At 29.7% G+C, this 15,695-nt stretch overlaps 1 protein-coding gene across 1 annotated transcript; it reads left to right on the top strand.

Annotated features, from left to right (window-relative positions):
* Positions 5,299-14,468, top strand: LOC109327478 (beta-galactosidase 16-like). The gene is made up of 18 exons (XM_019560639.1): positions 5,299-5,551; positions 8,480-8,575; positions 8,698-8,810; positions 9,125-9,191; positions 9,888-9,980; positions 10,078-10,221; positions 10,393-10,487; positions 10,602-10,710; positions 10,797-10,881; positions 10,959-11,077; positions 11,245-11,406; positions 11,528-11,709; positions 11,828-11,919; positions 12,206-12,318; positions 12,712-12,804; positions 13,093-13,197; positions 13,942-14,087; positions 14,336-14,468. The coding sequence occupies exons 1-18, from the start codon at positions 5,369-5,371 to the stop codon at positions 14,445-14,447; spliced, it is 2,109 nt and encodes a 702-aa protein (XP_019416184.1). The 5' UTR covers positions 5,299-5,368; the 3' UTR covers positions 14,448-14,468.

Here is a 15,695-nt window from a genome sequence, read left to right as displayed (position 1 = left end):
CTCTTCCTATTTAACTAACTTTACTCCCCTTTCATTTTCATAGTGCATATTTATATTGTGGTTCCTTGGTTCAACAAAATATAAAAGGAGTTTAGCAGAAAAGGAGAGTAGAAAAAGCATCGACCTTATTAAACTAATTTTTATTTTGACGGTGGCCTATAAATAATTGACTTTGGTTCACATGTCACATATTCTCTATAACCCATTTGGTAAGGTCATAACTTATAAGGTAACTTATAAGTTGTGTAGATAAAGAAGGATATGTTGTCCTCAAGTACATTTCTAAGTTTGTCTCGAACTATAAAATATATCACGTCAGTTAAAAAATTAAATATTTATAATTTTTTTCTATTTTTATTTCATTTTGATCAGTTCGAGACAAATTTAAAGACGTTAGTGTGGACATTAGAGTCTTGTCCAGTGTATAGGCGTAGGCTATCATGCACGTTAACATAAAACACACTATCTCCATGTATTTTTAACTTATAATGAAATTACCTTTTTACCCACCGCTAATCTCAATACTAACCCACCTCTACCTTCACATTTTCCATATATGATCAACACTATTAAATTCACCACCTGCACTATCATTTGCCACCCCACTCCCACTATCCCAAAAGCACCATCACAAATTCACAATCGCCAAATTGAGAAGCATATGAATCTCAGAATGAGATGATGATGATGGTGGGAAATACCTTTTTACATGAATCAAGCTTCCCCTTGCATTACACACCAACAACAAACCCTAATTAACTCACATATGGATTTGAATTACCTTTTGTATCCATAATTACAAACCATACATTTATTTGACATTGTTCATTCTTGATCAAACAACAACAAACCTTCATTTCCCCTTTCTCAAGTTGTAAGACCCATACTTATCATTGTTATGTGGTGGAGTAGAATAAAGATGTATAAATTTTGTAAATATTATACTGTCGTGAATCACTGTTAGGTCAACCAAAACAAATTTACAATTAAATGAAACATTTCATAGAGAAAGTAAAAATGTAACTTGTTTAAGTTATGTGATAATCAATTTGTGAATATATGGTTCAAATTTGAAATGGCATTAAAGTCATTCAAAAATGAAGTTATGGCATTCTGGCCGGTGGTGTTGACCAAGGAAACTCATGATTTTCATAGTGCTCACAATGAACCCAATCACCTTGTTATTTGTTTGAAACTTAAATTACTATTTAGTTTGACAAACTTGGTTCATGAATTAAATGAGTCGAAGTTGAGTTTGAAGTCAAACTTGAGTTGAATATAATCTATATAGGTATATATAAACTAGTTTATATATTTAATGTTATTATAAATAACATTATGTAATATTTCTTAAAAATGAATCAATTATTTGAGTTGTCTAAATAAACCAATTCAAACTAAATCAAATTGAACTCTTGTTCGACTCAGTTCGTTCCCAACAATACTTTTCACCAGAAAAGAGGTAGACTTATATGTCGTGTTTTGAGATCTCGCCAGCATTATAAAAGATTAATGGCATTAATTAGGAAATGATTACATTTGATAGGAAAAAAGATTTCCTAATCTATGTTTAGGAAGACGTTTTAAGAATTACAAATTTACAAGAAATAAATTTTCATTAGAAAAGTAAATGTATTACCTTTTAAAAAAATAAATACATCACTTAACAAATCCTTACTGCGTGTCTTAGAAAATTATTATTTTAGTACAAATACTCAAAATATTATTATTACTTCATGATTAAGGGAATTAGTTATATAATATATATATATATATATAATAGATAAAAGAGTGGTGAAGTTAAAATGTCAGAGGGAGAGTTTGTAGTTTTCTCATACAATACAAATTGTTTTTTAAAAGCAGTGGTTAACATGACATTTATTTTCTAAGCATATAACATTATGAATGAATTAAATGTTTATGATGACCAAAAGATTAATGATTCGATTTCTCATAGTAATATTACTAAGGACAATCATAAATTCTGAAAGAGATTAATTCTTTTACCAAAAAATGAAGGAATATATTTAGTAGTACAAAAAAATAGTATGAAAGGAGTGTAAGAAATTAAAGTGGGTTTTCTTATCTAGTTTTGTCTTCTTCTAATGGAAAGTTAATGATGCATTCTCTGTGAGTTTTTTTCACTGTGATAAAAGAGATACCACAATCAAATAAATAAACAAATTGATTTCTGCATAATTTTCAATTTTTCTACTGTTCAATTTCATTTTATGCACCTATATTAACACTTAAAATAAGAGAATGTTATAGTGGATTTTCTCATTGACTTTTTTATATAAATACTTGTTCACTCTTAGATGAATAAATGATCTCTCTTAGGCCACTGCGTCAAATTTTCTGCTTATGTAATGAGTAATGATGAAACATGTACAATAGAAATTATAAAAAATAAATAGAAAAGGAGTATCTCCCACAAAAATCATGTTATCCAAAAGAAAATGATATATATTATAAACTGTTATTATTTATTAATAATTGATTTATAAGTAATATATATTGTTTTACAATAAATGTGATGTTTAATAGAAAATATTATATTACTAAAAAATAATATATATATATATATATATATATTATAAAATCATAGTGTTTTTAACAACTCTATATATTAAAATCGTCAATAACAGAAAGCTAACTTGTCCAGAGAAAGAAACAAGACTAAAAAATAATTTTTATATAATTAAATTCAATCATTTAAGAATTATCTCTTAATTTAAATGAATAAATTGTACGTGACAAGTTTTTATTTGCTGTGTCGTCACCCAACAGTCCTTGTCTAAGCCGTTTTACGTTTTCGGAAGCCAATCATCAGAAACTGCCATTGAATCTTGGATCGTGTGCCTATCGTCCTTGTTTCTACCTGACAGCATCTAATTACTTCGGGGGATTACCTGTCACACTTTTACATGTCTGATAGTATCCCAACCCAATTGAAGTTACATCTATTTAAAAAAATGATAAAAATATTAAATAATTTTTATATTATTTGATGAGATTTAATTAATTTAGTATACAGAGACAATATTTTTTGGTATAGAAAATTATCTTTCCCAGCATGCAGCCACATACTTGGTCACATGGATATCATAAAGTAAAAAAAATATTATCTTTATTAATAAAATATTATTATGTTTTTCATACTAAATCATTCTCCTAATCCTTGTACCTCATATGTTACTTGTAAACTAATCATTAATAAATAAAATAAATTATCTCACATGTCATCTTCTTATAGGTAGAAGGATAAGTAGGAAGATGTAGTATAGGATATATCATTTTCCTTATTAATATATTAATAATTCAGATTTTTAATGTTTTTTAATTAAATAAACAATATAAATATTCTGTTATGCTTTCTCTCTCCTCAACATGAGACACAATAACCTCAGTCATGACTAATTTTTATTTCTTCTCTCAATTTTTAAATATTTAAATAAGCTAAATTACTTATTATAATATTATTAGTATTTCTAATAGAATTATGTAGTCTAATTATATTATGTTACTATTTATATAAATAATAATAAATGCCTTCCATCTATTATATAATTAAATAATATTAAATTATTATATTTCTTTTTATAAATAATATAAATATTTTAAGATAGATAAATAATAATTAACTAATAATTTCATTTTTAAAAATAATAATATTTTGTTAAAAAATATTAATTAATGTATCAAATTTCATATTTTAAATGATAGCAAACATTTCATTTTTATAATTTATAAATAAATCATTTTAAAAGTTTGAAAGTTAATAAAGAGTTTCATTTTGGTCAAAGCATAAACATTTGAATAATTAATTAATAAAAATTAAAATGTTTTTAGTAACTTACTCAAAGAGTTTAAGGGGACAATTTAGGACAATGTTGCCTTTATTATCTTAACTTTTTTTAACAATAAATACAATAAAGAATAAAAAGACAGTAGCAGTTAAGAACTCATGTTTCATCCCCTTAAGTTGAGACATATTGGAAGGGACAAGGATCTGCTGTCCCAAACTCTGTCCCAGACCAATCATATTATGCCTCGTCAGTTAAAAAAATTAAATATTCATAACTTTACTAATTTTGCTTCATTATGATTGACCAGAGACGAGGTTGGGGACATGGTTTAGGACAGCAGATTCCCAGCCCATTGGTAGACATATGGATGTTACCTCTCTTTTGAAGTGGGAAGGGGTGATGGTAAATGTTTGAATTTCATTTAACATTATAATAATAGTAAGAGAATAAAATATCGTTTGATATAAGGAAATAAGTTATATCTTTCAGCCATTGAAATCATGATATGTGTCATATTTAATCATATTTAATAAAAATATTTCTAAAATTAAATAAAATAGTAGATATATCATACTTTTACTCTCTGAAAGAAATAAGTTATGGTATGAGGAAATATTTTATTCTTCCAAAAAATTATATGATTAGAAAGAATCATTATTGTGTCTTTCTCTCATTGAGTTGGAGTTTAGACATTGTAGTAGACATGGAGTGCTACTTCCATATCTTATGAGATAATGAAATACAATTAAATATTGTTTCTTATATATTAATTTTTATATAATAAACATCTTAACTTTCAAAATATTTTTTACTTTAGAACTACTTATTTTTGTTTTCCTATTGCTAATGAGGATAGGTAAGAGCTAAATAAAATCTTCTTTCACACAAAAAATAAAATGTGTTTCCTTTAATAAATAATAAACAATAATATTAAAACAAACATAAGGTATAAGTCCATGCTATTATTGAATGTATCAACTTAGTAAGAACATGATATGATAATACCCTTCTCATTAATAATTGACTCTCAAACCTTCAAATTTTGGTTAGAGACTACAATTATCCAAATAGAGCATACACATATTTTTCTAATATACGGCAAAAACGTATTAACTACTCCAACCATTTAGAATAGAATGAAATCTTAACATTTCAACTATATTTTCCCAATCATGAATGTGGAGAGGCCTACCAAGACACCACTGTACCAATAGTAAATTTTTTAAAAAAGATTGTTTTGATTTGATAACATAAATTATGTCATGTATTGTAATTTTTGTATACATTTTTTTAATATTACAACGAGGTGTACACCTCAGATAAACTAATTTACTTCATCAATCTCATAACGAAAAAGCTAATTGCAGTAAAGAGAGATTAAGTACACGATTGAATTTCTTGCATTTACAACATTTAATTATTTCAATATATTTACTTATATAATAAAAATAATCCAGAGACTACAAACTCATGAAAAGAGAGTGAGAGGGGAGAGTATTTATCAAGGTCTATATATAACATCGAGTGGGAGGCTTTAGAAGCTGATAACAAGTGGTGAAATGACGGTGAAGGTGTTGGTGGAGTGGTGGCGGTGGTGTTCTTCCATTGCACTTATTTTAACGGTGGTTTTTGGCACTGTCCACGGTGGAAATGTCAGCTACGATGGAAGATCATTAATCATTAATGGCGAACATAAAATCCTCTTCTTTGGTTCAATTCACTATCCTCGTAGCACTCCTGAGGTACATACCTTTGTTATTATTTTCTTCTTGTTATGTTGTTTTCCTCAAAAGTTCATGTGTTCCGGTTATTTTGTTACATAAGTTCAAATTATATGCTTTTGGGGTTGGGAGCAATATAATGCTTTGTACTTTCAAAAAATAGCCAAACTAAAAGAGATAGAGACCATGGAATTATGTGCTTCTCATTGTCGTTGTTAGGTGAGAAATACCAAACGTGCCCGGTTTTCCAGAAAATAGTGTGCATTTGACAGAGTTTATTTCTTGCAAGCTAAAACTTTTGGCATAATCTCAGGTCACAAGGTGTTTCATATTTCCTGTGTTATATCATAAATTATTCTGATGTCGTTAGAGGGGTATAATAGATGGATCTAATATGTATTTATTGATTATGTAAGTGTTTTTTATACTATCAGTAAATTATTCACTATTTATATGTTAATTACTATTGACTTTCAAACGACAATAATACAAATCAATACTAAATAATATACCATTAATGTAAAAAACTTCACATTAATAATGCATAGATTTTAAACTCATAATAAATATCTCTAATGCAATTAATGTTTGGTTATTGTGTAAGGATTTTCTAACTCAATATATTAATCACTTATTAGTTTTTCTTTCCATTTTTTTGCTATTGTATTTCTTCTTTTGGTTATTGGATTTCTTTCCATTTTAATGACATTAATCTCTTACAATGCATAATTAAGAAACTCTAAGGATTAGTCTGTGTTTTAGATTTTGAAATGAAATGAAGAGAAATCTAAAATTAGTAAGTTATTTTACAATTATATTTTATGACTTTCAAACTTTATTTTAATTATGTTACTTATATTGTTGAATTTGACATTTAAGTTGGGTATAGTTTTATTTTAAAAATTATGATTGATTAAGGTGGGTTCTATATATTTGGAAGTGTCAATAGTCACCTCAATTTAAGTAAGTCATAAATTCCTTATTTACGCATAAGAATTTAAATTTTCTTAATTATGTATATATGTATTTTTTCTAACTTCATAATTCATATACATACAGTATAAAGCATTATTTAATCCCAAATTCGGAAATAAAACTACCGAGTTTCTCTCGAATGTCAGATTCTAACGACACATAAGATGTATGCTACATTCTTGTAATGATGCTTAACCGTATACTGTAGTGGCATATGCTGTGTTGTATTATGTGGAGGTTTCACATGGGGACATGATGAAGAGTTTGTTATTGTTTTGAATATTTAGCATAATAAATATATATACATAATTAATAAATATATCATTCACTATTTATTTATATTAATATTTTATATTAATATTTTAAAATTTAATAATAATTAAATATGAATAAGATAAAAAACTCATATATTATCATACACCATTTCTTTTTAATTATATATCTTATATCTTATTGCCCATCAAAAATAATATCTTATATTTTATAGATCTTATTTCTTAGAACATTATTTGAAGATGAAACTTATCTTCAGTCTATCCCTCCATTTGTTTTCAGGGCCATCCACGCCCTAAATTTTAGGAAATTACTTTTTATCAAAACCTAGCTTTACTATAATAAAAGCATAATTTATATGAAACACGGCTACATTTTACTATAAGAAATCGATCAAACCACATTTTTAAGCTTTGAAGTATTAAATACATCAATTTTATTGCAGTTTATTTAATTAATATTCCATTACATTCATTATATTAGTGTTGAGCTCAGGATGAAACTAAGGAAATTATTTTAGATGAACTAAATTATAATATTAGAGGGTAAATTTTGAAAATTTAAAACTATTAAATTAAAAAAAATTAGGGCCATCTACGCCCTGCCAAAAAACATTTTCATGAATATGAAACTTTTCTTTTTCCCTTGCATTAAGTTATAATTGAATAGACGACCTTCCTTAACACCTTTACACCTTGTTATGTTAGGTTAAGTCATGCATAAATACAAAACAACATGTTATAATGAGCACATGCATCAAAATAATTCATATCTAATCATGGAGGGTTAACCATAAGAAAATGAAGTATGTAAACTTCAGATCCATCCGAATAATTTTCAGAGATAAAGTTATATATGTAGTACATACATTTAAGACAATACTATGTATATTCTCCTTCATTGTGGCTTTTGCATATTATTTAACATGACAATTATGCAAAACTTCTTAGCATTTATGGAACCAATGTAATTAGCTACATAACGTTCTAGAATGTCCAAACTTTTAGTTCCAAATTAATTATTAATTGAACTATTAGATAATTTTACTAGGTTCAAGGATAATTATCAATTCCTCTCAAAGAGTTGTTTTTTAAATAAGTAATTAAATATGATTATTTTGGGGTAAAAATAAATGGTGGGCCGTATTTACTTTTTATTTATCCAAAACTTGAATGAATCAAATTTATTTAAGCCGAAAACATTCACAATATAATATGGTTATCTTTTCAAGTCATCCCTAATAATTAATATACAACCTTAAGTTTTGTTTTAAAGAAAATAAACAAATATCAACAAGGACATCCCTCATTTAGAAATATGTGGAAACAAACAATCATTTTGTCTAATTAAAAGGTTGGAAGAGTTAACAAAAAAAGTAAGCACCAAATTAAAATAAGCATGGCAACTTGATAAGAATATGTAATGTTTCAAATAATTAAAAAATGACATTTTAGGAGAAATATACATTTTTCACATTGACAATAACATTTTATATAAATATAAAATACAGAAATTCACATAGTAATTTTTTTTCCTAATCTATCACGTAGTAATTTACTAAAGTTTAAGATCACTTAATCTCAAATGAAGCTAGAAATGCTTTTGCTGTATAAGATTAATAGTTGTATACTCAACTAAAGGCAACATGAAGAAATATAAACCTCTAAACTGTGGATTAAACTTTGCTCTTAATTTTAACAGATGTGGCCTGATTTAATTGCAAAAGCTAAGGAAGGAGGATTAGATGGCATTCAAACTTATGTGTTTTGGAACCTTCACGAGCCTCAACAAGGCCAGGTAACTTTAAATTCATCTATCACTTTATTCTTCTATTTATATTTTACCCTCTATATATCTCTTTTGTGCACATATTTATTAACTAAATGATGATGGCTGTAATTTTTTAACTTGTTTTGCAGTATGACTTTAGTGGAGGGCGTGATTTAGTTAAGTTCATTAAGGAAATTCAAGCACAAGGTTTATATGTCACCCTTCGGATAGGACCATTCATTGAGAGTGAATGGACTTATGGGTAAGACCCCAAACCAGCTAATTCTTCCTAACAAATTTTATAATATAGAAACTAAGGTAAGGTAGTGAAAGTTGAAGGGGGGGTGTTAATTTAGACACTTGTTAAGGAATTAAAAGTGAAAGTTTTATGAGAAAATGATGAAGCTAATGTCTTTAAAAATGAAGTTTTTGCTCTTCTAATATTCGTGCCATTAAGAAAACCCAAAGTTAATTACTTTGGTCATATTATAGTTATTTTAGGAGTTGGAATGGCTTTAAAAAATATGATAATGGTTACGTATTAGGAGCGGTTAACTAGAGGTTTTGTTGATGCAGGGGTCTACCAATATGGTTACATGACATTCCTGGCATTGTTTTTAGATCTGATAATGAGCCATTCAAGGTACTAACTTTTTTCCTTTGTGTTTTTATTTAGCTTAAATATGTTTTCAGTGCAAAAAATATAGGTAATTTTGATTCTGATCTCCCAACTTTTTTATTTTTAGTTTATATTTTAGTTGATTGTTTTGATTTTTGTCTACATCCATAATATGTCAACAATACAGTTGAGTACATCATTGGTTAGCATGACATATGTGTCATTTTGGTATTAAGCAATAAGCAAATCAGCACTAAAGACTAAAACCAAAATTTTACAAGATAGATTAGAGGTACAACAACCAAAACTCAATATAGTTAAAAAAACATTTAAGCATTTTATTTTGATTTCTGGGACTCCTTATTTGAATTATAATTTAAGCTACATAAAGTGGCACTTTATCTATTTGCAGTATATTGACTATATTCTATCCAACTAGTTCTAAAAGGTGAGTATTTGGGTCATGCCTACAAGTCTAAATTTTTTATGTTATTATTTCTCAAACTCTATATCAAGCTAATAAAATTATGTCAATAAATTTTTTATCAACTAATATTATTATTAATTAGCATAATTTTATTGACTTGGTATAGAGAGATTGAGAGATAATGGCATAGAATATCTCCACTAGATGTCTCTCCTTAACTCATTTTCTTTTATTGAGATACTTTCCACTAGACATGGTACCACTAACATGCCATTTCATAACTCTTTTCGCAGTATCACATGCAAAACTTCACTACCAAAATAGTTGATATGATGAAATCAGCTAAACTTTTTGCTTCACAAGGAGGGCCTATCATAGCATCTCAGGTTTAAACTAAACAACAAAGATTCACAAATTATATATCACTTGTTTATTCTCCTTTACTGTTTTGGGGAATTTATAATTGGCTTATGGTTCATGTAGATTGAAAATGAATATGGGAATGTTCAAAGATCATTTCATAAGAATGAATGGTCCTATGTTAAATGGGCTGCAAATATGGCATTGGGACTCAAAACTGGTGTCCCTTGGATAATGTGCAAGCAAGATGATGCTCCTGGTGAAGTGGTTAGTCTCTATCACCATTTTTTCATCTATGGATTTTTCATATTGTTCCATATAAGAAATATATGAAGAATTTGAACACTATTAAATTGTGATATTATGTATCACAAAAGATAACAATTAGCACCTACCATTGGATTATCTGCACAAATAATCAAGTTTTGAAATATGCAGATCAACACTTGCAATGGTATGCAGTGTGGGACAACATTTAAGGGACCAAACTCGCCTAACAAACCTTCAATGTGGACAGAGAATTGGACAAGTTTGTAAGTTCTTGTTGAATTCTTTATTAAAATTTACAATACATTTCTAAGGTTAATTCTCAGCTATCAAAGTGTCTTACTTGACTAATGTCGTTTTTTTCGCGTTAAAATTTGAAGCTACCAAGCCTTCGGTGGAGAACCATACTTGAGATCAGCTCAAAATATTGCATATAATGTTGCCTTATTCATCGTCGCAAAGAAAGGAAGCTATGTAAATTACTACATGGTATCATCGCCATCCAATACCTTATCTATAACACTTCTTAATGTGTCTATTTTCTTGTGGTGACTCACATTATGGATTTGATGCAGTTCCATGGAGGAACAAATTTCGACAGACTAGCCTCGGCATTCATAACAACAGCTTATTATGATGAAGCTCCACTTGATGAATATGGTATGTTTCTTTACTTTCTCTACTTAGGAAATAGCTGATGTTGAATCTCTATGTAATTGACTATGTTAATTAACCAGGTTTGGCTAAGGAACCAAAATGGAGTCATCTTAAGCAACTACATGCTGCAGTCAAGTCATGTTCAGAATCTTTACTTTATGGAACTCAAACTATAGTCAACTTGGGTAAACAACAAAATGTAAGCAAACTAAATAGCCAGGGCATTTTCCTCAGTAATTAGTTTCTTGTAAAGTATTAACTATATGATTAAATAAGGTAGTATTTGACCAACAATGAGTTTAAAGAATGCTTTCTAAGAGCAGAATCTTCTAAACAAAATTAATCTATAGCCATTGCTCTTTTCAGGCTTATGTTTTCAAAAGGGACTCAAGAGGATGTGCTGCGTTCCTCGAAAATAGCGATGCTAAGGGAGTAACAATCCAATTTCAAAATCATCCATATCATTTACCCCCAAAATCAATCAGTATTCTACCAGATTGTAAGACTGTAGTCTTCAACACTGCCAAGGTAAAACTCATATACCAATTATACTATTTCATTAACTTTAAGAGAACACTTCCTGTGAGAAGTTTCTTACCATCTTAGTAGAAGGCACTTTTGTATTCTTCTTTTAATGTTGCTCTTGCAGGTAAGCGTAAAAACCAAAGCCAGAATAATGAAACCACAGTTCCAATTCAATTCAGCTGAAAAATGGAAATTGTACAAAGAACCCATCCCGAACTTCGACGATACTTCATCAAGAGAAAATAAACTATTAGATCAAATCAGCAAAGCAAAAGATACAAGTGACTATCTATGGTACACTTTCAGGTAAACATAAACAGCAACCAACATAAGTAGTTGATGCTAGCTGCACTTAGAAGATGTTTTCTATATCATACATACTTTATTCTTTATTAAGATGCTAAATGACATATTGGCTATGCAGGTTTAATGACAAATCCGGTAATGCTCACTCTGTTCTTAGAGCAGACAGCCAAGGACATGTTTTGCATGCATTCGTCAACGGAGTTTTAGTAGGCAAGTTCTAGATCTCATCCTCAAGGACCACATTTGTTGGATGGAATGAAAACAACTTTTTTGGATAAAAGTAACTGTATCAATACTGATTATTTATAATTAAAAGAAACAGTAGCAATACTGATTAGTGTTACTCACTTGACTGAATACTACACAATCATCACTTCAAATTATAGTACAGATTTCTTTGATCTTCGAAACATTCGACACCATTTACTCTACTGGATCTTCCATACTACAATTTGGGATACTAACATTTGGGTTCTATACATGTTCATTACTTTAGGTTCTGCTCATGGAAATCACAAGAATGTATCTTTCATTATGGAGAAGAATGTCCATCTGATATGGGGGAGGATGAACAACATTTCCTTCCTGAGTGCAACTGTTGGATTGCCGGTAATTGTCACAATTGTTATTAAGACTCCTTTTTCATCAATCAAAATAAGGACAGCCCAGTATTGCACGAGGATCCACCCGGTGCAATCTAGGAAGGGTTGGTTTACGCAACCGCACCCCATAAGTGGAAAGACTATTTCCAAAATCTAAACTCATAATTTCTTGGTCACTAAGATCCTCAACGTTGCGTTGAGACTACATTTTTTTTATCAGTTAACATGTAAGAAATCTCATAAAAATGACAAACATTAATTACTGAATTAACCCTCATGAGCATTTAGCAATTCTAAAAATGAAATACTCAATAATATGCATGGATATTTAATTAGGGAAATTTTTCGTACCAAGATTCAATGAGATCAAAGTAAAATGTGCATTTATTTCTACATGAAGAACTCAGGAGCATTCCTAGAGCGCAGAGTTGCTGGTTTGAGTGCAGTTAAAGTTCAAGGAAGAGATTTCACACATCAACCATGGGGATATCAGGTGATCATCTCTAAACTATTAGATCCTGACATATAGTATACTGCATTTAGATAAGTACTCAAGTATGTTTCTTTAATTATAAACCATCTTGACACACTCTTCATAATGTAGTAGTTCTCAGAATTTAGAACAAATTTCTATTTGCTACAACACTTTATACTATCATAACTATTTAGGAACTTTTTCTTTTAGACCATAAAATTTAAATTATAAGAAAAATGTGTATTTCAACTGATGGCAAATAATTTAAACTAAATTTTGTTCACTGTGTGCTCATGTTAAATGAAGGTGGGGTTGTTAGGAGAAAAGTTGCAAATCTACACAGCTAGTGGATCAAGTAAAGTTCAGTGGGAAAGTTTTCAAAAATCTACTACACCACTAACATGGTATCAGGTATATTTTCATCATTCCGAAGAACTCGTTTCAATTTTTTCCACAGTGCATAGATAATCATGGAGGGAATCCAACTAAATATGTTAAAGGCCTAAGTTTTTGTTTCCCCTCCTAATTTGAGCTATAGTATATGACTACCTTTTTATGGATTAGAAAGAGGGTGAACGTGTAAATTATGAATGGGATTAGCTATCCCACATTTTGTGTCCAGTCCAACGAAAAGTTGTCATATATTTGAAAATAAAAATAAAATAAACATAAAGTAACATTTTTATACTATTTGATGTGATATGATTGGATTAGGACATAGAGACATGAATTTTTTGGGACAGAGGATCTTGTTTCGTAAATTATTTCCCCATCGTAATGGGTGGGGATCACATATCTCAATTCATGTCCCATTTGGTGTACCAAGTCAATTACAAAGCTCCATTCATTTAAAAAGAAAAATTATAAAAACAGAAATTAATATTTTAATATTATTTTGTGAAATTTGATTGGTCAGGGACAGGGACGCGAAAATTATAGGACAGGTGATCCTTGTCCCATCGCAATTGCTTAGTTTTTTTTATGTACTACTAATGGTATATCCTCACCTTATGGATAAGAACTAATATCTTTCTAAATGCATGGCTGTCTCCAACATGTGTCATCCCATAAATCAAAATGAGAAATGCTTAGTTATAGCTACAAATCTATTGTTCTTGCAGTACACTAATATTTTATCTCCATGCTGATCCACAGACCACATTTGATGCACCAGTTGGCAAAGATCCTGTAGCTCTTAACCTTGGTTCTATGGGAAAGGGACAAGCTTGGATTAATGGCCAAGGTATTGGTCGATATTGGGTATCTTTCCACTCACAAAAGGGGACTCCTTCACAAAAATGGTATGTTCCTATGCCATAATCCATTCTTTTTATATTCCTACTTCCCAAAATAATTTGTGAAAAGATGACCAAGAAAGATACAAATATATTTAATAAACCATGGAATATATAACCTCATTTTATAAAACAAGTAAAACTCTTCTTTAGTAAAAAAATTACAATTTTATTATTGTGTAGCCACTACATCATAAATAGTCTCCCATGTGGAAGTCAAACATTTGTTTACTTGCAAATGATTTTTTTTCCAGGTATCACATACCTCGATCATTCCTAAAACCTAAAGAGAATCTACTAGTTCTACACGAAGAAGAAAGTGGGAACCCACTAGCGATCACTCTAGACACAGTCACATATGAATAAAGAATAATGCTCTATTCCATTCATACTTTTTACGAACAACATGAATCATTAGATATATATTTTATAGGAGTGTATTGCTTAAAGGTTACTATAGTATAAATGGGCTATCTTACTATATATGCACAGATAGACCCAATAATACAAGCAGAAGGAAAAACATTAATTGATCTCATGCTATGATTCACATAATAAAGAGCAACCTTAATCTTTTCAAATTACATGCTGATATAATAGGATGGAGATCACCTCTGGTTTCAAAGTTGGAATAGATGATACTTATCTATGTAATATTACATAACAAATAACACCTAAAATAAAAATTTGCTCTCACTTGATGCTTGGAATGATTCACAGTGAAAAACAATTATTAGACCGGAGAACTTTTCAAACAGAGAACATGTTTGTTTACGCCTAAAGAGAATGAAAAGACATGTTCATGATGAACTGCAGCAAAGTTTTAAAACGATAAATGCAAATTAATTGTCAACAATGCATAGAAATCAAATGAGAAAATATACGAATCACTAAAGCATAAGTGATTTATTTAATTTTTAAATAAAGAATTCAGTTAATAAAGGTGAAAAGTGAAATTGCACACATAAGGAATTCAGTTATGACTTATGAGACATATATGAGTTAGCAAAGGAATGCGAGAATAAGTGAGACCGTATATTAGGGCAACTAGACCGTATCTTAACTTCACCTTCAAGCTCACAGTGGAATGTCACAACTTCACCTTCAATATCACCGTGGCTCCAACAGTAAATTGCGGCGCGGGAAGAAAAGCGACCGAGGCGGAGGCGCTATGGCGAGAAGAATGTCACCTTCAAGTCGCGGCTGAGATAGAAGGGAGCACGGTGGATGTGCAATGATGATGATGGTGCCACCAGAGGATGCGTTAGGGCTCCAAAAGAGAGAACAGGTAGTCAGATAGAGTGGGAGTGAGAAGGATGACACAAAAGAGTAGGACAATCACATCTCTTAACATATGGAGTGACACAACATAGTAGAACAATTATATCCTTTGGCATATGGAGTGACACAAAAGAATGAAACATTAAATATGATCGCTTAACAAGGTGCGTGGTGGAAAGTGAGAGTGAGACGAGGGTTGCGGTATTTTCTCAATGTTACACTTTCTGCATTGGTCAATAGAAGAACATATGATATGAGAAATGGTGGCATCCTCTCTCAGTTACTGGAGGGTCCAGGGTCCAGTACTAGAATGTGAGGCCCAGATTTAATTTC

Source organism: Lupinus angustifolius, chromosome LG15 (genome assembly GCF_001865875.1).
Source record: "Lupinus angustifolius cultivar Tanjil chromosome LG15, LupAngTanjil_v1.0, whole genome shotgun sequence".
Classification (NCBI taxonomy): domain Eukaryota; kingdom Viridiplantae; phylum Streptophyta; class Magnoliopsida; order Fabales; family Fabaceae; genus Lupinus; species Lupinus angustifolius.
Note: the sequence above shows the minus strand (reverse complement) of the source record. Positions and strands in the feature narration are given on the sequence as shown.